This window comes from Anopheles arabiensis, chromosome X, assembly GCF_016920715.1.
Source record: "Anopheles arabiensis isolate DONGOLA chromosome X, AaraD3, whole genome shotgun sequence".
Lineage (NCBI taxonomy): Eukaryota > Metazoa > Arthropoda > Insecta > Diptera > Culicidae > Anopheles > Anopheles arabiensis.
This window is the reverse complement of record NC_053519.1, coordinates 17755477-17782247: the sequence shown is the minus strand read 5'-3', so window position 1 is coordinate 17782247 and position 26771 is coordinate 17755477. Positions and strand designations below refer to the sequence as shown.

The 26771-nt window shown below is 44.7% G+C and overlaps 1 protein-coding gene across 4 annotated transcripts; it reads right to left on the bottom strand.

The window, feature by feature from the left end:
* Positions 1 to 1668: 1668 nt before the first annotated feature.
* On the bottom strand, positions 1669 to 26399 carry LOC120906087. 4 transcript variants are annotated; one of them, XM_040317534.1, is made up of 7 exons: positions 26247 to 26398; positions 23333 to 23941; positions 17127 to 17280; positions 16806 to 17020; positions 6854 to 7002; positions 6494 to 6752; positions 1669 to 5829 (listed from the first exon to the last, which is right to left on the bottom strand). In XM_040317534.1, exons 2-7 carry the CDS (start codon positions 23406 to 23408, stop codon positions 5747 to 5749), a joined length of 936 nt encoding a protein of 311 aa, XP_040173468.1. In that variant the 5' UTR covers positions 23409 to 23941; positions 26247 to 26398; the 3' UTR covers positions 1669 to 5746. The 4 variants fall into 4 exon arrangements, with proteins under 4 accessions (XP_040173468.1, XP_040173466.1, XP_040173465.1 ...); XM_040317532.1 differs by lacking the exon at positions 1669 to 5829 and adding an exon at positions 5971 to 6314 and having other exon boundaries at positions 26271 to 26399; XM_040317531.1 differs by lacking the exon at positions 1669 to 5829 and adding an exon at positions 5971 to 6314.
* Positions 26400 to 26771: the final 372 nt, after the last annotated feature.

Genomic DNA, 26771 nt, shown 5'->3' with positions numbered 1-26771 from the left:
CCCTGTCGCTGATCCTACGATACAGCACAGCAACTGAACTTACTCATCACATTAAGCGCAATTTCGGGCGAATAATGTCGGTGTGGTTTTCTGCTGCGTCTACTTATTTTTTGTTTTTTTTTGTGTTATGCACGGTTGAACGTATTATACCTGTTTTCACTTTTCTTCCCTGCTTTATGCGATTGCTATAAATCGCAATCCATGAGAATGGATCGTTGTCAACAACGTCTGAATCGCTATCAACTACGTTGCGATTTAGCAGTATCTACTCATTTTTCATTGCAGCGAACCGTTGAATCAACGACTGATCGGCGCTCCCCACGATATTCATTACATAACAGACAATTTGTTACAATTTCATGTTGTTCTATGTGTTAATCTAAATGAGAACAAGTTTAGCAAGTGAAACCTCATATTTGAACGATGAACAGCATTTAATGGATGCATTGAGCCATGGACGATTGTGAAGGTGCACCGGTGGTGAATTCGATAGATGCGTCGACTTCCACACACTGGAATTAATTTCCAACCAGACCGTCCTCCCTTATCAAGGACGGATCATCTAATTGCGCCGAACAATAAATCTAGTAAGAATTAATAACAATTAACAGAGTTTAATAACCAGCTAACGACCGAGGCCAAAAAGAAAAAGAGTGTGGAGATTTGTTCGGCACATGTGGTCAACAACATAAGAATTAATAAAAGGTAAAGAAAGCTTCCTATGATTTTTATAAAAAATACTGTTCCTATACATCATGAACATTTAAAAGTTGCAGCTTCAGATCATACACAATAGAATTAACGACACGAAAACCTTCTTCCTTGCATACATTTTTAGTTGTGTATGACATTATAACATGTTCCGCAATCAAAACAGCAAGAAAATATTCTCCTATCAGAAAATAAATGCATAAGGCCAAATGTGTGACACGTTCATTCAGTAAACGGTGGGCTGCAATGGAAAATGTCGAGCAACTGTTAAATCCAAACGTAACTGAACGCAATTCATACGCAGAACTATCCAAATGTAGTTAACCACGACTCGGATGCAGTTGACACCGATTCATTCTCATGGATTGCGATCCACAGCAACCAGATTCGAAGTAAAGTGGGAACAGGCGTAATTCTACAAACTCGCAGTGTCACTCAGTCGCACAGTGGGTGTGGCACACAAATAAATCCTCCCATAACATACAAATAATAAATCATCAGTTAACTCACTCGTTTGCTTCCACCCGCTTCTGCATTCTGTCTTCGGTACTCATGTATAATGTTTCACCTTGATCATTTAAGATACGTTAAGATTTACATTCAGCTGCTTACTTACTCAGTAGATGATAACACGTTGACTGTTTTTCACTGTTTATGTTTACATTTTTCTTTTCGTTTCGAGAATTTCTGTGTTTTAGTGTATATTTCTCATTTTTGTATGTTCTTGTATGTGTGAATTTATAATACTGTTGTGTTTGTGTTTGTGGGTGTGTGAGGGATGTATGTTTGTGTTGTGGCGTCATATTATTTATAACACTATATTACAAAAAAAATCCATTATATATTGTGCAATTATGTTTTCCCTTTTTCTTATAATGCTTGCTGCTGCTCGCCGTTTCTGTTTTGCTCATTTTTATTCGCTCTTTTTTTCTTTTACTGGTTTGGCAATATCTCTTATTTCGTTTAGATGTGTTCTCGGTTATGCAAACTTTTCTTCATTGCTTTCTGTCTTGATTTTTTTTTTTGTAAGGATTTTGTATGCCTATTCTTTTATGTAGTAACGTTTTCTTTTTGTGCCAGTAGCGCGCTTAGCATTCTTTTCCGCTCTCTTTCTCTTGTTTTGTTAATAAATATCTGATAAGGTAGCATTGCTTATTTTAGGTATAAGAAAACATCCTCCAAATCAACCCTTCCACCGGTCCGGTATTGATCACACTCGCTCCCGTCTCCACATACACACGCATACACACACATACACATAAATTGTAGCATTTCAATTACAAACAGCGGTAGATACTTAGCAATGAAAGTTTGTTAATTTGACTTACTTTTGTTTTTTTCTGCTTTTTTTTCTGCACGAACGAGTGTAGTATGTTTTCTGGTTTGGTTGTTTGTATGTTTGTTTTTTTTTCTTCTCAAATTTCTCCCCTTTTTATCCTTTGGTGTTGTCCCGCTCTAATACTTCCATCTTTTTACGTATTTTCAAAGTGGAAGTTTTTTTTTTATTACACCTTTTATCGGTGTTACAGACCTTTACACCTATCGATTTATACATGCTGACGTATGCCACACATCAATCTGTGTGTAAAAACTTGTTCAAAAGACAAAAAGGTGTTAAAACAAACAACTAAACCAACGCAAGCGGCCTTCAACTGCAAAGCAATTCTTGCAAGCGTTTTGCTAGTTCTGAAGGCTCGCCTTAGCACGTTGTGTAACCTATTCCACATAGAGTGTGTATGTTAGAAGTGTGTTGGAGTGTGTGTTATTTTTTGTTTTGTTTTGTTGCTTCCATATGCCACATGTACTAAATATACAAATTATAAGGCCTCGTATTCCCACTGCCTGAACCACCACCAGGTAGTTCCCGCCGGTTGGTTCAACCCGCTGCCAGTTTCGGTTTCCTAAATGGAGCATTCGCGAACGTGCTAACCAGTCCACGCGAGTCATGTAATGTCGCTTGGTAATGTGGAACTTTTGATTTGTTTTCTCTGTTTAGTGGGGTTTCCCAAAAACACTTGGAGTGTGCTTTTTAAGACCTCTGTATAACATGGCTATCAAATCGGATAGGCTCAAATACGATAGCCAGTTATGTTGCTGAGGGACGCCGGCAGTCATTCTCACAGCGCTTGCACCAGCAGGCCGGCCATCTTGAAGACGATTAGTCTCTTGGTGTCTCTGTGTGCGTGGTTGTGCGTGTTACGGTTAGCAATAGAGTCCGCATGGAAGGGTGAAACTGTGGTTGCGTCCATATAGCTCACTACCTTCATACAACCCCCGCACTACTTCATTACTACTCAAAAATGGCGCCTAGGAGGCGACGACCAGTTTCAGGGTTTCCACTTGTCAAAGCGATTGGGACGGTACAACGGTTTTCCCCAGCAACGGGCGCACCATTAGAGACGGCACAATGTGTCCCTTCCCCCCACTCAACAATCAGACCTGGCCAGCGGACCAGCGGACCTCAAAACTCATTTTAAGCTGACACTGCTGCTGCTGCAGCTACCGCTGCTGCTGCTGTTGCCTTTCGCCTATCCGTCCTTTAAACTGAACGGACGAAAACGCTTTGACACGTTGACAGCTGCCGACAAGCTCTGGAAACCGTTTGGGGGATTCTCTGCCAGTGACATTTCGTGCTGTTTCGTGCTCGAAAATGTTCAGCAACCCACCGAACAGGCCCTTCGGCCGCTTGCGTAACTGCTGCCACTGCTGTTGATCGATCTTTTTTACAAACAGACACACACACACATAAATACACACTCCGACGTACAGATACGCAGCTGGAAAAGGTCGCTAAAGGTAGTAGGTACTCGCAACAACGCGCTTCCGCACTTGCCTCAAAAAGAGCGATGGCGGGTTGAAATCATTGAAGTACGGTTAAGTTTCTCTCAGCTGTCTCTATCCTTCTCACACACCCCTACACGAAACGTTATTTCTCTCGCTTTCGCTCTCACTCTTTCTCTGCCTCTCTGCATTTGGAACCATTTGCAAGGAAGTGCGGAATGCAACTCGCCCTAACACGGCTGTCCGCCCGATCCGAAAAAAGTTAACTGCAAAGCAATAGATCATTTAGCGTCAGTATGAAGCAGCGACGCTCTATATAGAAATGGGCAAGAGTGATTCCATCATCCCGACTAGCTAAGCCACACTCACACAGAAAAAGGAGGAGTGCGTAATAGTGCGTTTTTCCGTTTTCTTCTTCTCTCTCTCTCTCTCTCTTTCTCTCTCTCTCTCTTTCCCTCTCTCTTTCACACGTACTTTCTTCCCTGCCATATTTTGCGCTGATGTTGAGCTGCATCACAAAATAAAACCAGTCCACACGTGGCGAGGGTGGGCACGATCCTGGACATTATTCATCCATCATGGCCGAAAGGGGCCCATATTTCACGCGTCGTACACTCGCCGAGTAATCTACAATCCCTGTTCCAACTCCCAACGGAAGGCAGGGGGCACTGACAAGGGGCACTGGCAGGCCAGGAAGTGAGAGATTGAGCGAGAGAAATCAACATGCTTTGTGTTAGCATTTTTTTGTGTTAGAAACTTCTAAACTTGAAAGCGCGTTTTTTGTTGTTGTTGCTTTTCACCATTCCTGGATCAACACATCAACTGCACCAGATCTACTAACTGCACCATATCGGGCCATGATGGTAACACACGCACACACAAACACGCACACCCGCATGCATATAGCTCCAAGTATTCTGATTTTGGCTTGTGCTGCATTCAACTCAGCAGCACTTTCTGTTTTTTTTTTTTTATTCTGAGTAGTTTGTTTTTGTTTCACCAAGCGTACATACTCTCTCTCTCTCTTTCTCAAACACACAGACATACGCGCGAGCCACAAATCAACACGTTCGCCGTAACAAAACCCATCAACATTTGTCATTAACTAAACTGTAGAAAAATATCCTATGAAACTATCTAACTCCGGCTTCGTATATTTGATCTGTTTTGTTCTAGAATTTAGTTTTTAGACTGCCACCATTGCTGCAGGATTTCCCCATACGCTCGTTAGGGCTCTCTAAAACGCTGCTTGGAAATCGCTTGTTTTCCTTTTCTTTGTGTTTGCTATTTTTACACTCAGGCGACAGGCGATAGGATGCGGTTGCCTCTTTTTCATATTTTTCGCCCCACACTGAGTGCCATTTTCAAACAGCAACATGTTATTGTTTCCAAGTCGCGTCAACCAAACCGATTTCAATTTGGTTGTCCTTATTTTGAGACTTCGAGCGCACCAGGATACCAATTTTCCCTTTTTGCATTATTTCCACTGTCTCTCCCCGTTCTCTAAGCATGCCGGTCCTAGCTCTGGTGTGGGCCGAAGCCAAGTGATTAATTATTTACATTTTACTGCGTTTTCCCTTCAATTTGACAATGTTGTGTTCACTTTCTCAACTCTGTCGCCTACTTTCCCCTGCTACTGGTCATCATTTTGATGCGTTTATCGATCCGTGTTGGTTACCTTTTTTTCTTATTTTATTTGTTTACTTAATTTTTCTCTTATTGTTTGCCATCTTCCAAGCTTCTTTTACGTTGTTTTCCAATCCTTACTCTTAATAGTATGCGTAAACGTTCGCGTTAAATGCAACAGGGTAAATTGGTAAAAGTGTTGGCGCAACTTAGTCCGAAACTCAACGAGATCACTCAACAACCGAGCATAAACTGGTACGGTACTAACAAGGATAAGAAATCTCAATTTTGATTTACCTTCTTTTTACTTCATCTCATGCGTGCTTGCGTGAATCATGTTTATATCCACACAATTCTCCTTATTTCTTCGACTGCTTGCTTGCATTGCTATTTTGCCCGTGATACGCACCCTGATGAACTTTTCTGGGTTTTTTCTACTAATAGTTCTTCAACTACCACTGGCATGCGCTAGTTTGTATACTGGATGTACTTACTTTGCTGCTGCTGCTGCTGCTGCTGCTGCTACTGCAGCTGCTGATGCTTCCGCTGATTCTTCTGCTTCTCTCCAGCAACGAACGGAATGTGATGTGTGTGCGATGTGATTTACTTCATACACGCATGTCTGCAATTACACGAACCACCTGAAACCACCAAGCGTGACGGTGAAGAGTACAGACAACCGGGCGAGCGTAGCGTGCTGTAACGAGCAAGCTGTGAAGACAAAATTTCATTCATTAAATCTGCAATTGTGAGGATGTTTGTTTCCCAAGAAAATATTTCACAAAAAAAATCAATACAAATCAATCAACAAACAAATGACCTAACAGGCGATTTGATTTAAAAGCTTGTGAATTTCAAATGACACGAATGAGTATTTATTTCCGGTTTTGCTGACTTCGACTATTGAGATAAATGCACTGAAATAGCTATTTTAATTTTCACAAATGCCATTAAACAGCAACTTTTCTCAAGGACTGTTGCTATCGTCCCAAGGGGATGCTATTTTTCATTGCAAAATTGTCATCGTCCCGCTCCTTTCATCATCAAACCCTCAGCCAGCACTGCCAGTCACCACAACAATCCCGTCCCGCTCGCGTAGACATGCTTCCGTCACGGGAGCAGAGCATCCTCGTCCACGGACCATTCGCCATCGAGCGTTGCATTGATGGACGGTGGGTTGATTGTGTGGTAAGCGGCTGAAAGTACAGAAACGATCAAAAAGGCTCGTCAAAGCGTCTTGCAGCTGGTTCTCGCTATCTTCAACGCCCAGTAACTCCCAATAAGTCTGCCACTCTTACATCGTTTGTTCCCCCAAACGCAATAAAAAACCTCCCCTTCGCCACCCCCTACTCACACACCCTCCATTTCCACTTACCGTCCGAGCCACGCCAGTTGATCAGCTTCTGGTTGCGCAGCTCGTCCGTCGTCGGGATGTAAATGATCTGCGTCGATTCGCGCGTCGCCTGCGGGATGGCGTCGATTCGGGCGAGACACTTGAGCACCAGCTTGCCCTTCAGCTTGCCGAGCCGCTTCTCGTCGATGTAGAACCGGATCTCGAGCGTCCGTTGCCGCAGCTGAAATCCATCGTTCTCGACCGTCGACTCGTGCTGCGGCTGCAGGTAATCTGACGGAACCTTTTGGGATAAAAACGAAATAAAAGAAAAAAAAAATTGTCGAAGGGGGGGGGTCAACATTTCGCTACGAGTGAAGAATTCGCGTACCAGCCCATACTCACATTGCGATCGTTGATGTACCAGTAGAGCCGGGCCGGTGGGCTTGACATATCCGACGAGCAGTTCGCGACGACAAAGTCGCCGAGCGCGTAGTTGTGCTGCACCCCGTTGTGCTGTAACCCGTTGATGATGGGATCAAACTGCGGATAGACTGTGCGGTGGAAGGGCGAGATGAAGAATGAGCCATCGTTAGTCGAGGCGGTACTTTGGCAGCGTGAAGGAATTCTTCCATCAGCCCTCACCACCCCCTCCCTAGGCCCTGTTCGAGCGCAAATTCATTACGATTATTAATTAATGGCCGCGAAGCTGCGCTTCTGCCGAGCGTGCAGGCTAATGGGGCTCCCGAGTTTGCGGATCAATCAACACGGAAACCAGGCATGGAATGCTCAAAAATTTGGCCACCAAGAGCTTTGAGTTTTGCGCCCAGGAACGAGCAAGCCATCCCGAGCGGGACGTGGTTTCGCCTTCCAAACACTAAACCACGCAATCCGCGGTAGGTCCTCAGCTGCTCGCCCAATTAATCTTACCCCCATTTCCCGCGCAGCTGCTGGACAAACAAGCACACACGCACACACTCACTCACAGAGATACGCCAAGATATCGGGCTGCAGGTGGTGGTCCGCACCTTGGCGTTGGTAATGGATCGAATTAAGCTCGCCCCGTTAGCCCCGAACCACTTGATCAGGCGTGGCGCGTACGTGACCGGGCTCTCGCCCCAATGCCCCGCGTTCGCCGCTTAAGTTCCACAATTAGTCGTATCTAAAGCGATTCAGCTACAACTATAAGCGTGCTCTCGAGGGCTCTCATACACACACACACACACACACACACACACACACACACACACACACACACACACACACACACACAGGCGCTCCTCGAACTAGTAGCGCACCACTATCACAGCCAAGCAGAGCGCCAGCGCTTACACGATAAAAGTGCAAATTGATGGCTAATTAATGTTGCTTTTGGCGTAATTAAGAATACCGCCGGAAACTTTCTAATTTTTCATAATTATCTCATGCCCGTGCCGACACGCCAAGCTTCCCAATTTAGCACTTACACACACCCACAGTCACGAGCAGCGCGCCGAAAGAGATGCACTGGCGATGGCTTGTAACGAGAAAGCGAACGGGTGCACGGGATTTGAATCTTGCCTCGCGTGCCGGTGGAGGCGACCCAGGGGCAGAAACAGGGAAAGTCAAACAGGATTTGCAAATGGTGGATAGCGGCGCTGGTGGGGCTAGTTCATCAGGTTGCGTTTTCTTCCGTTTGCCAACCCCAGTCAAGGACAGTAAAATGCCGAACAAACTTTTGCTCCTTTTTTTCCAGCGACTTTCGCCTACTTCCTCTCGTTCTCGTTCCATTTATTTCATCTACATGATACACAAAGTTTCACGGTGTGCGTTTGTGTGTTCATGCAATCAATAGGTATTGGAAGGGAGGGATGCTACCATGCAAACTGATACAGCTACATTCCCGGCAACACGTTTGGCCACGTGCGTTTTCCCCGCTCTCGCATAAAGGATAATGAGTCACTCGGAACGATGACTAATTTTTCTCCCTGCTACTGCCAGCATGCCATCTGTGGCTGTGTAAAACAAAACACAAAACAAAGCAAAAATCTGCCCGGTCACGGAAACCAGGCACGTGACTTTACCGGTCCACGGCCCCGTGTGCGTGCGTGCGGGCGTGCGTGAGATTCGATTACTCGTCCGCCGCTTATGTTCTCGACAACGGGAACATGATGTTTCAGGCTGTATTTGAGGGGAAGGGGAGCAAGGAAATGAAGGGAAGGGGCAGGGGTTCTGAAGGTGACATCCATCCAACGTCCGATTAATCCTATGATGTTGTTTTCTACCCAAGCGACAAAATCGACATGCTTTCTCGCTCTCTCAGGTTTACTGATCTATTGGGTAGAATGAGAAAGCATGTCGATTTTGTTACTTGGGTAGTGCAAAGGCAAGGAAAAACATTAACAAGCCGTAATTCTTCATTCGATGGTAGAATTGTGTATATTTCTATTTAAAAAAAAACTGTCAGCCTTTTTTTGAGTTATGCCCTGTCAACGATTGCTTCCAATCGATAAATTTTGTGAGAATCATCATAAAATAAGATCCAATGATCAGCACAGTTCTGCGCAATCCCGGTGCATGCATTGCCTCGCTGACAGATTGTCAAGGTGCGTCGTTCGCCACTTAATTACCATTAATTTATATTTCCCTGACTACGTGACAAACATCAAAACTAGCACGATTCGCTACATAGTTTGGTGAGTTTGCACAAAATAATTGATTTAAAAAAAGCACACTCACTCATATACACACGAACACACACAGTATAAATTACTAAAGCGTTTCCCTTATTGTTTGCGACTTGCTAGTTTGAAAATGTGTTTATCTCCCATAAATTACACACCCTGTTTGCTTCCTTTTCCTCTTGCTCGTCGACCAATTTATTTTGTTGCTAGAAAAGTGTGTTTGTGTGAGGTTACCGCATACTAATTAATTCAAATTCGATTCCATGCATAGGGGTAGATAATAATCAATAAATAGAAACACATGCAAACTGTACATAAAAAAGCAGGGCAGTTAATTTCATTTCAGTCAGGAGTAGATCGTTTCGTGTTAATTTATTAACGACTGGTTTTTCGGTTTTTTTTCTTTCTTCGCTGTTCAATATGTGTATGTGTGTGTGTATTTTAGTAGCGCGATGCTCGCATTTGTCATGTTTATCAACCACCACCCGGGCGGGAATGATTGGTGTTTGTTTGCCATGCTGTTTTTACATTCGCAAGTGAATTATCAAAACCGTACCCATATGTGATCAATTGTTCAAATTTCCTTTCAAATCAATCCCTACCATAACAACCATTTTGTTCATTTCGGGAGTTCGAGAGAGTGAGAGAGAAAAATAGAGAGAGAGAGAGAGAGAGAGAAATAATACTGTCATTGTCAAATTGGCAAACGTGGTTTAAAGCTGCTCACGATCATCCGACAACCATGCTTCAGCAGCATACATATGTCCACACACTCGCTCACTCACGACCCTCCACCCCACGCGAGTGATGTATGGGCTGTGTCGGAAATCGGCCGGCCTTATTCCCGCGAGCACGATCAGGCTGGCAAATCAATCCGAAGCCCGAGCGGATGTGGTTCACCCCGAACGACGCGAAGGAGAAGGTGAAGTGAACGTGTCTCCCCCTCCCCAAACGCCTCTTGGAATCGGTTTCACACGTCGATAAATCACCGCCAGTGTGTGTGTGGCACCCCGGCACCCCAGCTGAAGGCACCGTGCAAGCGAGAGTGAAAGTGACACGACGACCGCCCAACAACCCCAGCCCCACACTTTGGTGGTTTTGCAAAATCGATTGGGATTTTTCCCTAACAACCAATCCCTTTTTTTTTTGTTTTCTTTGCTTTGAGAGCGGCAAAAACAGACCCCTGCCTGGTGGAATCTTCAACCCTCTCCAATGCGATTGTGGCGCACGGAGATGAGGCTCAAATCCTTCGAGCGATTTGACAGCCCCATCGAGCACGAACCCCACTCGATCTGTGTCGAAAGAGTGCTGGATTTCAAGCGAAGGGAAGCAGGTACGCGCCAGTTACAGCTGGTTTTACATTTTTTCGGGTTGACGGCCGCAAAGGGTAAGGCCTGATAGTGATTGGAAAGTGGTTTGCAAATGGCATTCCAAAAATGGGGTGGACTGTTTCCAAGCCGTCGACGAAATAGGAGTGCTTGTTTTACTTTTCGAAAGCTCAAATGTATGCGAACGGACGTGTAACTGACGGAATAAAGTTAGTGACCAAGGCGTACTATGCGCAAACAGTACGCATATGGTTGACGCAAACAGTACCCGGCGCGGTGAGGCACATTTTCCGGGCACATTTGACGGCCGGTTTTGGAATGTTACATCACTTTCATAGGCATACACAAATGATATCTGCAAACGACGTCACGTGATAGTAGTAAAAAGTAAGATGGTATTTTTGTTTTCCTCCCATTGTGTTGGCTAGACAAATAGAACAGATATTGTGAAGAAACAATAAACGACTCTAATCAAGCTTGCAAAGACGCGCGATCATGTTGAAGCAAATGAGTTTCTGCTATTCATCTGTAATTTGTGCTGAATAATCCCATCATCAATCGACCTTTGCTGCCTTGTTCGTTATTAAAATTGCATGCTTCCATGATGCCATTTATGGTTAATTAATTCCACGCATCCAACTCTCGATACCTTTCTTCCCGCTTTCCCGCCAACAGGGAGCATCACCCTTTGCGTAAATCACATCACGTGCTACTCTGCGTACGTTCAAGCCGAATTGCAACAAAAAAACAAAACAACGAAAATTCTGCAAAACAACTGTCTTCAGCATGGTCAGGTGAATAACAAACGAGAAAAAGAAGATAAAAAAAAAGAAATAAAACATCACTACAGCGTTCAGTGATGGATTGATGTCGATTGAAAGATGAGAAGCGGTTATCAGCTGCTGCGAACAGCGAATCATAAAAGAAAGAGAGAGAAAAATAGCCCCGCGCAAAAACAGAAAACAAACCGACGAATTCGTGCATGGCCCCGCGCGCGTAGAGCACGCGAGATGGTATTTTGCCAGCATTGATACGCACGAATATTCCGCTCCTCTTGGCAGGTGTTTTTCGAAGGACGGCATGGGAAAAGGCTGGGCAGTCGCGCAACAAAATCCCAAAAATTCATGATATCGGTGCTGCACACACACACACAAAGAGCAAGGGAAGGCGCAAGCAACGGCGGCAAGCGGCTTAAATGAAACGATTGGCGTAGCGAAAATGAAATTAACCGAGGAAAAAGTGATTCTGCCTGCCAAATCCAAAATCTGCCTTGTCACCGTAAAGAAACAATAAATTTTCCACTACATTAAGCTTTCGAATGATAAAAGAATTCAACCGAGGATAAAGGGAGAGTAACGGGATGGGGGGAAGGAGAAGGAGGAAGGGAGGGGAACTGAACAAGAGAATCGTGAACAGAGGCTCCATCATCGGGGGAACCCCACCCCCTTTCGTACGCTGAGCCGGGTGCATGGCACACGAGTGAATCGTTTCGGAAAAGCGCCCAAAGGAAATGGGTGCCCGGGAAGCCCCCTATTGTGTGGCCTTAATGTTTCCAACCATGCCAATGCAAACCCGCCTCTCCCCCTCTTGGCAGACATATTTTTCCTCCATACCTTTCACTCTCTCCCTCTCTGCCACCATTTGTGAAGAAAAGTACGCCGCCTTGAGACACACACACACATCCAATTTGACAGTCGTGAGAATGCAGGAAATCTGGTTCCAATCTGGTTCTCGGTGGGTCACGAGAATGTGATAATAATAATCAAATCTCATCCTTTCCCCCTCCCCATCCCCACCCACCATCACTGTCCAGGGGCGGGCGAGAGCGAGCGCGCGCGCGCAGGGGATCATCAAATGCTAAAAAGCCTTGCTCTTTTATTCAACGACCATCCAAACGACATGCCACACAGGCATGCCCCGAAACGCACGCACGCCGCCTCCCTGCTCCTTCCCCTTTCCCAACCGATTGTTAGCTGTCATCGTTCCAGCAGCCCGAAACTGGAGCAAAAGCTCCGCGCACAAACGGTGTGCGGGTGTGTGAGGGAGAAGTGAGAGGGTGCCGGCGGGCATCGCTCGCCAGCATTTGCTGTCGATTCTTCGCAAGGACATCGTTTGTGTGCGTCCTCCTTGTGCACTTCTTTTTTTCTTTCGCTTCCCAGCACCCTCAACCCACAAGAGCGACCGGCGCGCGATGCTGTGCGCTGGCGAGTGTTATGGAATAATTCGAAGATTTAAAATTATCCTCCACCCATCCTTATAAATGGAGACGAACAAAAAAAAAACCACCCCTCCCATTTCCAAGCGGAGTAAAGCAAAGAGAAAGAAACACACACACAACCCAAGATCCATTTGCAGCGGCATCCTGGACTGCGGGGTTTTCAAAAGATTCCCATTGAAAAACCACCCAGAGTTTCTCGCTTTCACCCCCATCGGTCTTATCCGCATCGCACACACCGACACAGCATTAAGCGGGGCCCGGGGTCTACGGGCGAGGGAACCAAAATGAGGTTTGTCTGCCATTTTCTCTCTCTCTCTCCTTTCCTGCTTACTCTAAATGGTTTTGCATCGCTTGCTAGTTGCGCCCTTCCCCTTTTTCTCCTTTCCTTCTGCTCGCGCACGGGACCGCGTGCTGGTGGCGCTCTTTATCTGTTACTTTGTTTGCTACCTCGAACGATTTCGAACAATTCGCCGCAATTTTTGCAATCGCCCAATTTAGTGTATGTGTGCGTGTGTGTGTGTGTGTGTGTGTGTGTGTGTGTGTGTGTGTTCTCTATTTCTTTCTGCCACTTTTCCGCAGCCTGCCTTGTTTGCACACAGCGCGTGCTGAAAGAAATGGACCTGGAATCCTAAAGCATATTTTACGACGTTTTCTGCATATTGTAGTTTTTTCAGCTCGGTCGTTTAGCCCTCCGGGCTTCCCGCCCAAACTACGGATTGAGAGAGTGAGGAGTGGGTTTTTTTTTATTGCTCGTCCAGTTTCAAACCGCGATGTTACATACCTTCTTCTTGCATCCGACCTAAACAGGCGGGAGATTCGTAAAGAGGCAGAGAGGGCGGGGAGGAGTGAGAGGAGCGAAAACACTTGTACAGAGATCATAAACTGTTCACACTAGTGATGTGCTCTCTGGAACCGATCCTATTCCGGCTATTGTTAGTCCGATTCCAACTCCAGCAAAATCGAAACCACTAGCTTTGCCCGGAGTCGTCTGGAGTCTTCTGGAATCGTTCGGAGTCGTCTGGAGTTGTCTGGAGTCGTCGGGAGTCTTCCGGAATCGCCCGGAGTCCTCCCGACGCCCGAAGTCATTAGAAGTTGGGGTCTGCCGGAGTCGGCCGGAGTCGACAGAAATTGGAAACATTCGGAGTCGTCCAGAGCCGATCGGCGTTTACTGGAGCCGTCCGGTACAATTATTTTTCGATCAGACATTTCATTTAGATTTGTGTTCTTTTTTTTTTTTTGTCTTTTACTTTGCGTGTACATTTCGTATACAGGCCTTTGTTTCGAAGGCCGACTTTGGGCGACTTCAAACGACACCGGATGACTCTGGGTGACTCCGAACGACTCCGGACGACTCCGATTCCAGACTGAAGAAGTGCTTCCGATTTTACCGGAGTCGAAATCGGACAAACTACCATTCAGAACTGCGCGAACTTCCTTTTGGACACGGTTCCGAAATTATCGGAGTCGGATCGAAGTCGACTCCGGATTTTTGCCAACTTTACCCATCACTAGTTCACACACATGCAGCACAAATGATTTCTTAACAGTTGCAGAGTTTTGTTGTATTCTTTTTTTTTCTATACTGATTTGCTTTTGTTGCTGGTAAATAGCCCGAAAGGATTATAGTGTTTCCAATATGCCATGCTAAAGTTATCGTGGATTGTGAGGTCCACTCGTGACACCGTTTACCAGCCAGTTTCGAATTGGTTACACTACCTTCTTCTCTCTATTTCTCTCTCTCTCTCTCTCTCTCTCTCTCTCTCTCTCTCTCTCTCTCTCTCTCTCCTTCTCTTTTATCTATACATGACTTTGACGATGTTGTTGTCTGTGTCAAGTATAATGCTTGGTTCTTCGAAGGAATTTCTTTCCCAATGTTTCCACCTTTCCTGCACTCTTCGCAGCCAACCAGAAACACAGTCGTATGTTTTACTTCCTTTGCATTCTATTGATGGGTTTCCTGTGCCAACTCAAGTTGTATTGAGGTTTCGACACGATCAATTGATTCGAGAATGCACTCAACAATGTTTTGCATTTCAAAATGCTACCAATTTGGAATGCAACACACTCGCAGGGAAGGGTAAACTGTCTCATTTTCAGTAGTTTTCGAGCAGTTCGAATGTGTTCATTTTATTCGTTTGATGCAAATCAGGGATAAATCAGTTGAACATTCACAACGTACATCAAGAAGCACTTCTTTTCTGGCACACTCACAACAACAAAAATAATTATGGTAAGTTGCCCAAACAAAACCAGGTTTGTCAGCATTCAAAACATTATATTAATCCGAAGCTGCTGGTTTAGCATAATGTTTTAAAAGCTGGTAAGGGACAGAGTTGGTAACGCCTTGTTCAGCTCTTAAGTTTGTAAATATTCTCCATAGGTTTACATTTACTATACGAATTTTAAAGTAAATGGTTGAATTTGGAGGTTTTCCGTCCAACGTTGCTACCACAAAATAAAATTAAACCCCGAGAGTAGGCTGCACGTTGCTGCTATGGGTAGATAAATGATATTTTCCGTGAGTTTTTTTTTGTTCTTTACTTATTTCTAGGATATCACCAAGAGCCAGCCAATGCCCCATGCTGAGTGGCGCGTGTACTAGTCTTCCTGTTCTTCGTATTATTTCTTTACTTTTCTGTCAGCTTGAATTGCTGCTTTTTTTACAACAACAAACACTTTCTGTTCGGAACGATGGTTTGTTCGCCCGGGCGTATCCCGGCAGTATCATTCAGCAACTGCCGTACCCGTAAACCGCACAGCGCTTTCCTGGAAGCCAGGTTGGGTGTATTATTTGCTACCACCGAAAACCGAAACGGATCGCGAAGAATTTGTACCAGATGCGTGCGTATTTCTTCTTCTCTTTTTGTTTGCACCAAAATGGTTTCACCGTATCATTTTTAATAATTAATGCTTACTCTATTCATCTTCTTTTCCCTGGGTGTGTTTTCCAAGCCTGGAAATTTTCAACTCGACACACACATCTAAACAGCTTAATCATAGCATGAAAGGATCGCTTATTGTTTTAACGCTTCCATACTTAGGCAAATTAATCCTTTCCTATGCAGGGTTTCCCATAATTTATTGGTTGATTCCCGTATTTTTTCCCGTTCATCTCACGATTCTGTCCCGTAGCCCGTAGATTTTTGGATTTTCTTACGTTTTATTGGTATCATATCATAGCAAATCAATAAAAAGGATCCAAAAATACTGTGAAATGCTCAATAAATCGTGGAAATGATAAAAAATGAGGAAAGCATTACAAAAATTCGAGAAACATCCGAAAAATCTTAAGTAGCGGTTTTGTATCTGAGGTTCAGCGATTCTCTTTCGAACGAATGAGGTAGGAAAGCAAGAACGAGAACGTTCCCATCGCTCTCTTGCTCACCCCGAAACACTGCGATGCCAGGCCGACGGCACAAAGTGTTAAACCACTGATCAGTCTCATCACTTCATGTAAACTTGGGCGCTTCAACAGAGTATGCATTCCGTTGTACAGCATTTGCTTGCGTATAATTTGCTTACACTCATACGCCCAAACAACTAATGCACAGGCACTTCGTGCATTCTTTTCCCAAAAAGTTTTCCATCGGCTTCCAAAACCGGATACTGCATCTCCGCTGCTGGGGATTTGCTTCCAATCCCAACGCGTCCCTGAACATCCGTAAATAGCATGTGTGTGTATGTGTGAGCGTGTACATATCGAGCACAACGCAATGCCGTACGCTCTTTCCCGCGAGACACATGAAAAACGGAGGCTCAACACATGTCATTGAGGCGATAATCTATTGCTTTACTGGGATTTGCGAGAGATTGAGCAGTGGTCCCTCGAGGGCCTTACCATCGCGTATGCCCCTTTTGTATCCCAAATAAAAATCTTCCCATAACGATCACAAACTGTTTAGCCTGTAATCCACACTGCTTGGTAATATCGGCAATAACACCAGAGTTTAGTGAGTATATATGTGTGTATTTGTGTGTATTTGAGAGAGAGAGAGAAAGAGAAGAGAGAGAGAGAATGGGGGAGAGAGAAACTAACGCGATACTCGAAGCATGACGCTCTCGAGCTCCCTGATTTTGTGTATGTTTTTTTTTTAAATACTGAAATAAAATGTTACTTAGATTAACGGGTCACTACAAAAATCACTTACCGGCCACCGTCATGTTGCCGACACCGTGCGCCAGCTTGAACTCTGGCGCGTCGCCAGATATTTCGCACCGGTACGATCCGCTCGACCGTATGTTGAGCCGGTGCAGCTGAATGCTACACATGAACTGGTTGCAGATCTGGCCAGTCGAGTTCTGCAGCACCGTCACGCCCTCCACATCGAACAGCATCAAACTCTTTGGCATTAGCGGTGAGTACCTGGAATAACAACGGAAAGAGTATTGAAAACATCCACATTCTCCTCTAGCGTTAAGGCCTTCGTATCGCTCCAGTAGACACTCCAGAAGAAGGAAACATAGCTCACCTGAAGAACTCTCGTTCGTCTTTGTACCATTTGACGGAGTTCAGCTTATGCGTGCCCATGTCGTAGCTGCAGGAGAGTGTAACTGTCTCCCGGACATCCACCACATCCGGCACAGTAATTTCCGTCAGCTGCAGACATCTGGCAAGCGTTAACGCTAGCGTGAAGTATGGGGATTGAGTAATGAAAATGAGGTTATATCTTACACATAAACACACACACACACACACACACACACACACACACACACACACACACACACACACACACACACACACACACACACACACACAGAAGTTAGAATATAATGATGGTGGAAATTTGGTGAATACAAAGCATAAACAGGGCTTTACTAAAACATCGCGAGGAAAGGAGATTTTTTATTTATCGACTTCCAGATTTGATACACCTCACAGTCTTGGTGTTCATCAACCCACACGCTATCAGTTGCACTACGCAGCTCGTCCGGTTTGCATGCAACAACACTTTCTATTTTAACACTCTCAAATTGCTCCACCGCATGAAAGCATCACGCAAACAAACTCATCTTTGCAGGCAAACAGCCGATAAAGCTCCAACACCTGTGCAACTTGCGTAGAAAGCTCTAAATTTAACACCGTCGCGGAATTTTCCCTCGGCGGTAGATAGCATGAATCCCCAAAACCCCCAAACCCGTAACACTAAACAAGACCTCCGAGGCTAAAGCATGAAGCACGTGCATGCAGCGTGGCCCAACGTTACCTAAAAAACAAACAAAAAAACACACGCTTCGCGCTTGGGTGTATGTTTGTGCAGCGCTTTCCCTCGGCATTGCAGCCATACACCAAAACGTTCGTGATACAACATAATCCTCGACAGAAATCGAAATCGAACAACAACCTCTCGCTTGCGCGTGCAACAGACTGGAAAACATATTAATCCAATTTGCCCCGCATCGGTATGAGTCCGCTGAACTTGTACATACTACCCTTCATACGTGTGTGTATGTGTATTTATGGAGCTGAGATTGTTGCTGGACAGTGTGAGTGATGTTTTCTGTCTGCGTTTGCTAGCATCTCTAGGAACCAGTACATGTGTGGGTGTTTTGTCGTTTGTTTTGATACTTAATCGTTTATATTTATACATTTTATTCGATGCTTGTTACGTAAAAGCTATGTTTCCCATTGACCATATGGTAGCATTGACTTTTTTTGTATTCAATAATACATTTTTTCTGCTACGTTTCTTCTTTTTCTAATTCTTCTTCTGGTATAGTTCCCAAAATAATTTAAGTTCTCTTAGTTTCTTTTTTTTATATCTCTTGCCACCACATCGGCCATCAACATTCGATTTTGCGAGCAACAGAATTTGCAATTTGAATTGCAATCGTGACACCGAGCTAAAATGGGTAAACGAAACGGTCGCATACTTTCTCCACCCGCCCTACTCGTAATCGGCTGCTCGGGGAAATACAAGCGGCCCGCCCGGGCGGGTGTGCTATCGGGTGATAGTTTTGTTTAACAGCCACCAGGCGTCTCCATGCCGGGTTTGCCATTTTCAAACTTGACCCGAAAATTGAGTGTACCAAAAACAAAGCAAAAACACACCCATTCACTACACACAAACCGGAGCAGCTAAAAGGATTTGAAGCATAAAAGTTCTCACCAGGCGCGGGCTGATAGCTTTTTCACCCTATTTTCCCCTTTCCGTTCCTCTTCGCGTCCCGATCGCTCCTCGCATCCCGTTTCCGCCTTTTTGCCCACCACACCGCGACTTTGCTAACACTCACCACTGCACGTCAAAACCAACCATCAATCATCGACACATTCCCGCGTGATGGTGATCATTTTGTCTAGTTCGTGCTCCCGGGAGTGCTTTCTAGCCTTTTTTGTGTTGTGTTTTTTTTATTTAGCATAAAATAGTGTTAGATAGAATTGGAGAAGACACCAAAAACGAAAAAAGGCAAAAGCTGAAATAGCACACTCCCTATGCTCATAGAAAGCAATTTGAAGCAGACGAAGTTGGCAATGGAAAACGATTGGTTGGTGCAAAAATGTGACGCCTCTCTCGGGTTTGACTCGTTTCCATGGCGTGGTTCGCATTTTCAGAGCCGCGCGGGAAAGGCAGCGAAACGAGGAACGGGTACGAGGGTGGGGCAAGACAAGAAAAATTTAATTAATTCTCACGACCTACGGTGTTTTGTTTTCGTTGCTTTAAAATGTGCTTAAAAATTTAAAAGCAATATATAAAACAAGGTTGCGCCATGATTTTAAGCAACGATAAAGTGATTTATAATTAGGAACCACGTTGTTGCGTCGCAATCAGTTTATAGGCGTGCTAAGATCACGCAATTTTATTTTATTCATAGCTTACACCACAAAGTGTCATTAATTTTTATCTTCTTCCATTATTCAAATAAAAAAGTTTCGAACCTGTCTTTCCTGAACAGATTAATACTACAACGTTTTCAAGCCCAATTAAACAATGTGATGCTGCTTTTGAACATTGTGTCACTCCAGGCAAACATTTGACGTCCAACCTAAATACTAAAGTGTATCAGAATTTTGTTCAATCGTAAATTTCACGAACAATAGTAATCAGAGTTTTTTTGGTAAATTATTTTTTATACAAGCAAAAAAATAAAAAATGATTCCTAAAAAAACACTGTATCCATTACAGAATATCAAAACATAGAAGAAAAATTTCAATCACTTAGAAGAATGTTCCTAATCGGTTGGAGAATCTTGCAAGCATACTGTGGAAGTTTGCAATCATATAAGGGAATGTTGTAATCGACTAATTGAATTTTGCAAGCATACTGTGGAGCTTTCATCAGACTGTGAGTGGCTCTGCGACAATCCCAAAACATTTTCATTTACTTTACTCATTAATCATGTTTAATTATGACTCCGCGACAGGATATATTTAGTTTATCATGTGTACAACTGAATGCCACACGAAAGCAACACAAAATGATGGTTTGACGTTTTGGGAGGGAGTTTTTAATCACAATATCGCAAAATGCATTGGGTCATAACTATTTTATTCCTATCTTAAAAATAAATGAACCACCGAAGCTGAACAGTACCAAATACCACTGGTACCTTAATCCATTACTGAACCTGAACTTTGTAGAAGGTTGTTGAAGCTAAAAACTGCAGTGTGAAAATTCCCTATTACATCTACAATAAGCTCATCAACCTGCAAAATGATTTTCAGCAAATCCAGTCCTTAAGAAAAACATGCTTAGAGTTGTGCGTTCCGATTAGCAATACCTTGCATAATCTTGTGAAAATGGTTTAACCAATTTAAGACACCACTTAAAAGCAACATATGAAAATGCATGATAATAATGTTTTAGAGTTAGCTGGTCTCGTAGTACAGTCGTCAACTCGTACGACTTAACAACATGCCCGTCATGGGTTCAATCCCCAAATAGACCGCGCCGCCATACGTAGGACTGACTATCCTGCTATGGGGGGGAACCATTTAGTCACTGAAAGCCTATAAGCCCACAAGTGGGTACAGGCAGGCCTTGACCGACATCGGTTGTTGAGCCAAAGAAGAAGAAGAAGAATGTTTTAGAGTTATTACAGGCGTGTTGTTAATTAAAGGGTTAAATGTTATCGGCCGTGATTAGACAGACAGTTAAGACTTAATAAGAAGCTGAAACAATGCTGCATGTAAAAAACCAAATATTTAATCGTAGAAATTGTAAAACTGAATAAACAAAAGCCATGGACTACTCCTAGGCTAGGCTGTTTAGTGAAAATTTCTACAGTCTTCAGTCCTACATATATACATCTCAACATGGTTGGTAAAGCGACCGAAAGGTTGTAAGGCACTAATATCTTCTTCTTCTTCTTTGGCACAAACAACCGCTGTCGGTCAAGGCCTGCCTGTACCCACTAGTGAAGTGAGCTTGGCTTTCAGTGACTTATTGTTACCATAGCAGGATAGTGCAGTCCTACGTATGGGGCACGGTCTATTCGGGACTTGAACCCATGCCGGGCATGTTGCTATGTTACGTCGTACGAGTTGACGACTGTACCATCAGACTGACCAAAGGCACTAATATCTACGCACGTTAATTTTGGTTAAGGCAAATAGTATATCTGTAAATAAACGAAGTTCAGTTGGGCACCCACATTTTAGTTGGACGTCAAATGTGCACTTACAGTTGAAATATGTATGTTCAAAAGGCGTTTAACATTCTTTCCTTGGGCTCGAAAACGGTTGAAAAACAAAATGTGCTATAGATTTCATCGCACAGCTCCGCTTGCGATCATTATCATTTCAAACGACAATAGGTTATGGTGAAAAAGAATGCACCGAAAAAGAAAAAAAAAGCAGACCAACGAATCGCCAAACCGACTCCACATGTGCCACCAAGATAAATCACTTACTCCCGCGGGGGCACGCGCTACCCGGGAAGGCTCGCAAAATTACAACCCACCTCCCCATACAGCGGGAAGCTACTGCAGCCTGGCTACCCGCACCATTCCAGCTCCTCCTAACTTTTTTCCCAATCCCTCTCGCAAGATATTTTTACTAATTGCGACAAGAAAATAAAACTGTCACTCAGTAATTTGTCAGCATGATTTATGGCATGTCGGAAGCGTCGCTTCACGGCACGCGGAACACACAAGCGAGGACTTAAATACAGCTCGACCTTGCCTTGAGGCAAGGGTAACAACACAATCACGAGTGTGCTTGTGTGTGTATGCCTAAATATATGTACAACTGTGTGTGCATTCTCGTGTGTATGAGAAAAAAATAGAATGGTGTGAAACTAAAATTGTACAACTAAGCGCGCGCACACACACAGCAATACAGCAGAAAAAAATGGCACACAGGAAACAAGGGAGTCTGCTTACTCGTGAAAAAATCATACCACCAATGAGAAAAGCAAACTCGAGCAGACAGGCAAAGCAATGCGGTACACTACCCTGCTTTTCCCGTCAGTCCTTATAAATTAAACACACAAACACACATAAAGATACAAACAAAAAACGACCGCTAATGGTCGCGAAGGCGCAAGAGGATGACTCTCGGGAGACGTTGGGCCTGGAAATTATTCCTTCTAGCTAAGTGGTCTTCTCATCTCATATTTGGATAACAAAATAACGATGAGAAAGAGAGAGAGAGAGAGGGAAGAATGAGATAGAAAAAAAGAGGAATAAACAGAACGTTGGAAGGCAGGGAAGGAAGACGGCAATGAGCCGCAGGCCGTTGTAAATTGCGCGAGCAGAGCCCTGAGGTACGAGACTGTGACTGAAAGATCTGTTATCTTTTCACTTTACTCTCAGGCTGGCGCTTCAGTAGCGGAGTCCAACTGTGGTGCAAGTTTTCGAAACGGGCGTGTAAAAGTGTAATTTGCCTCCCACCTTTCTAACACGCAAGCTTCAGTCCGACAAGTGGAGAGAGGGAACTAAAAACTTTCGCACCACGTTGTTGGAAGTGGGCTAAGAACATTAGGCGCGATCAAGCGGCGAGTATCATCACTGAGCTGGCCGTAGATTTTAAATGTCCCGTTGTCGTTTCGATAACCAGCAGAGGTGAAATTTTTCTTCGGTATGTTTTTGTATGCGCAATGTTGGTACAAGGATAATTTTGCCATATCGCAGCTGGAAAGCACTACCTACAACGGACTTGGGCAGATCGTACAGCTCGCGGGAGTTAAACGGTAGACGCGAACCGCTAGAAAATTTGCGAAACAGTGTATGACAGTAACAGGTAAAATGGATTAGCTTATGACATACGACCCAATCGGGAGTCGAACAAAACCGAATCAGGCTCCCAACACGCTTGAACTTGAGCGTACGCCTAATGGAACAGAAAATCATCCCGATTTATAACACCTGTTCACCATCTGCACCCTAAATGCCATGGCTACAGTAAGCTTAAGCTAAAAACCGGCCTAATTCACTCTCTCTCCTCCCCCCCCCCCTCTCCCAAGCTCGGTGGGAAGCACCAAAATGCAATTATTGCCAATGGGATGGGCCGTTTGTTTGCCGAGCTTAAATTGAATGCTTGCACAATCAGCATCTCTCACAACGCGCGTTCGCGCCAGCCTGCTCAAGTGGAACGTCAATATCAATCAAATCGCTTATTTCCAATCAATCACCTTGCGAAGTGATAGTACGAACATGAGGAAGAGGGACGCATCAGTTTTGGGATTGCAGGTTGCAGGGAAGAAAGGTATACGGTGGATATGGTGGTGCGCTTACCCTGCAGTAATAGGACGGCTGCGGTTAGCCTACCATTCAGGCGCATCGTGCGGCCTACCGCGGCAAAGCTGCTCATGTGTACTTCAGCGTGTGTGTATGTGTTTCTGTAACGCCACTTGAGCGCCCGACGGGTAATGGTAGGGTTTGTCGTTTCAACAGGGCGCAAAAGGTTAAGCAGCGAGCACTAAGCACACACACACACACGCACATTCAATTTCTCGGTAATACTATCCTACACGCACACTAGCACTAGTGCGTACCACTAGATGCTACTACAATCCTGCTCCGGTTGCTCATTTTTGTACACAAAAAAAGACACACATTCACATAGACACAGACACACGTCTTATAGGTTTTCGTATTCGCCGAGAAGTCTCTGCTAAGTATCACTCGAGCCGTATCACTACATTAAACCATAATCAGCACATCAGCACACTCCTAGTACTTCGGCGTCCACGACCTAGTGGAGTTCTGGTGGTGATGTTCGATGGGTAACTTCAACTTCACTTTTCCGGCACTTGACCTTACACCCGAGTGCTGTCTTTCTAGAGATTCACCGCTTGTGTTAGGAAATGGGACGGCAAATGGAACTAGCTAGCACTAGGAACACTGCAAAAAAAGAAAAACCAAGACGGTGTATGAGAAGGTGTAAGATTAGCCACAATTTTTGTCAGCTTAAGATGGTCGAGAGAATAACTTTAACTGCATGGAATATGTATTCATCGGTCTTGTGCTGTGTGGTCTGTGAGAATAACTAGCAGGTGCAAAAGGAATAGAGCTTGGACAAGAATGTGCATACTTCACATCTATACATAATCGACAATTATAAATAATAAAGCCTGGAGCTCTGGTTTAAGAGCAGGAAGTTCTTTTTACTACCGGAAACATTCATCATTTGGGCCACTTAATGCTGGTCGCAAGTAGTGTTATAGAAAAAATTTCTTCCCCAAAATACACTTCGTACAATGTACTCAGCAAACAAACCGAAACCATCATTCGGAGTTATGAAATTATGAAAACTTGATTCCATTGTTCTGCTAATTAGCCTTGCCAGCAATTTAGAATCGCCCAAAACTGGTGTTGTTCCGAACTCTAGCTGTCGTTAAAGATCCACATTCTTGCAAAGCACCCTTGTCCAGGCTAAAAAGAAGCACATGAGGTTGATGGACGATAGCGTTGCCGTAAGAAGCACGGATACGGCCGGAGCAGCTTCCCGTATCATATTTGCTACTGCTGTTGACTCAAGTTGTTCCTGTGCCAGGTAGCACCGGAAGGCTCTGCTACCCATTCAGATTTGGACAGCCCACCCCGGAATCTCGACCTTTCGAGCCCTCGGCTTTTCCGGAAAGGCTTGTACGTGCAGCGCAGGAAGCTCCCAAACGGAGCAAGTTCAACTCCGCAGTTGATTGTTGTGTACCCCGTACTTGCGTTCACTGTCCCCTTTCAACTATCTGCACTTAAACGACCCATGGGCTGCTTTGCATGCTATCACCACCGCTCACCGTTTTGTTGTGCCACCAGCGACTGCTGTAACCGGGACAGATATCGCACTGCAGAGGCTTCACCTACGTCCAACATGCTTCCGATAACTTCGGTCCACTTTTCCGCAACAAGGGCGATTTCCGACGCCCCACACACGGATAAACGGGGTAAATGAGAAACAGTGCTCTTTGGGCTTTGTTTTTGTGTGTTTGTGCCTTATACTGTGCCGCTCGCAAGGTGAAAGCTGCACAAACCGATGTGTTTTCTGATGTTTCGTTTTGCCACACCTCAGGCCCAGGACACTTTTGGCACGCGTTTTTGAAACGCTCAGCACCACCGTACACACGCAGACACAAACAGAGACAGAGCGCTTGCAGAGACCAAACAATTCCGGCTTAATGTTTCCTTTTCAACTTGTGTGTACTTTTGGTTGTATGTGTTTTGTTTTGTTTGTTTTTTTTTTTTTTGCTCACAAAATGTCATCCTGCCACTGACAACGACATTCATTGCGTTGTTGGTTTTATGTGCGGCGGATTGTTTTTTTCTTCTTCATTATTCTCTTCTCTTTCTCTCTCCACCCAGCAGCATGGACACTGTGCTCATTTGTTTTATAGCCGGTCTGCCCTTTTCCTGCTGTTTTCAGCTTTGTATTTTTCTTTTTAAATTTTTTACCGCTTTGTTATTTAATGTCTCATCATCTGCATCCCGTGGACGCAGCTGGCGGTGTCTGCTAACCGCCACAATTGCAGCTCACACATAATGGTTGGTGCTTTTGTTTGCGTTCCTGTTGTGCTTTCTCGCCATCCAGCCACCAGCACACAAAAAAGCCGCACAAATTGAAGCATTAATGCTTGAAACCGCTCGGTAGCTATTTGCGGAATGGTTCCGGGTTCCGGCGTCGGTTTTTGATATTCATTTTCCTTTTTTTATACTTTTTTTAAACAGGAACGATGAGGTCGTTAAGGCGAGACCAGCTAGTGGGCTTCCGCACAGATTAATGTGTTCCGCTATTGGGAGCGGTTTGAGATGGGTAAACAATTGCCACCAGATGAAATTATTTTATGCACAACAGCGAATAGTGACATTTGCGACACTCCTCAATGGTGTTCAAACGAATCTGTCGTAAAATTCGAGGGCCTTTTGGTTAAGCGATGTGCCTTCCTTAAACTTCGTAACAAGATCCATCAGCTTGTTTTGGGTTGAGTCTTTTTAATTGATTTGATCTAGCGCTGTAATGAACAGAACGATTTCCCATGCTCTTTTGCACCATGGATGGGCGCCCAAGGATGGGCTGTGATCCTTTTCCTGGCTACCATTTTCACCTCCGCCACTCTCTCAACAATAATCACCTTAACACTTCTCCACTACACTATCTTTCTGAACTTCCCAAGCCCCCCTTTATAACTGCCTCCACCCAGTTTTTATTTCTTACTCGCTGGACACACTCCCAACTAACCACGTAACCGTTGTCGTCGTCTTGTGGCTACGGTCACCACGAAAAACGTTGTGGATGAAACGCAAAGCGCGCAACGCGTGCAGCGTGTGTCCGTACGCGGTCGGGCTTCGGTGCAAACTGAAGCCGGACCACACCGAGTCATCGTCAGCGGTACACACGGGCTCGGGATTTCACGCAGGCCGCAGCTTCCAACACCCAAACGGGTTGGGACCCGAACGGTTTGTCCGAGCGCGCACGCAACCCGAAGCACAGCATCCGAACGGTTTGCCGAACCCGACGCCCGAAAAGCGGGAGAGCGCATCTATGCTGATGCCCTTGCCGGAAAAATACTCGGTCGGCCAATTTCGCTCACGGAGCAACCGTCATCGAACGAAAACCGTCATCGAACAAAAGGGAGTGACTTCGATGACGAGCGTACGCTTCCTTCCCTCGATGCAGGTTAGCGCTATCGGTACAGGCTAGCGATTCTGCGACACTACCAACAACAACAGACCAGCCGTA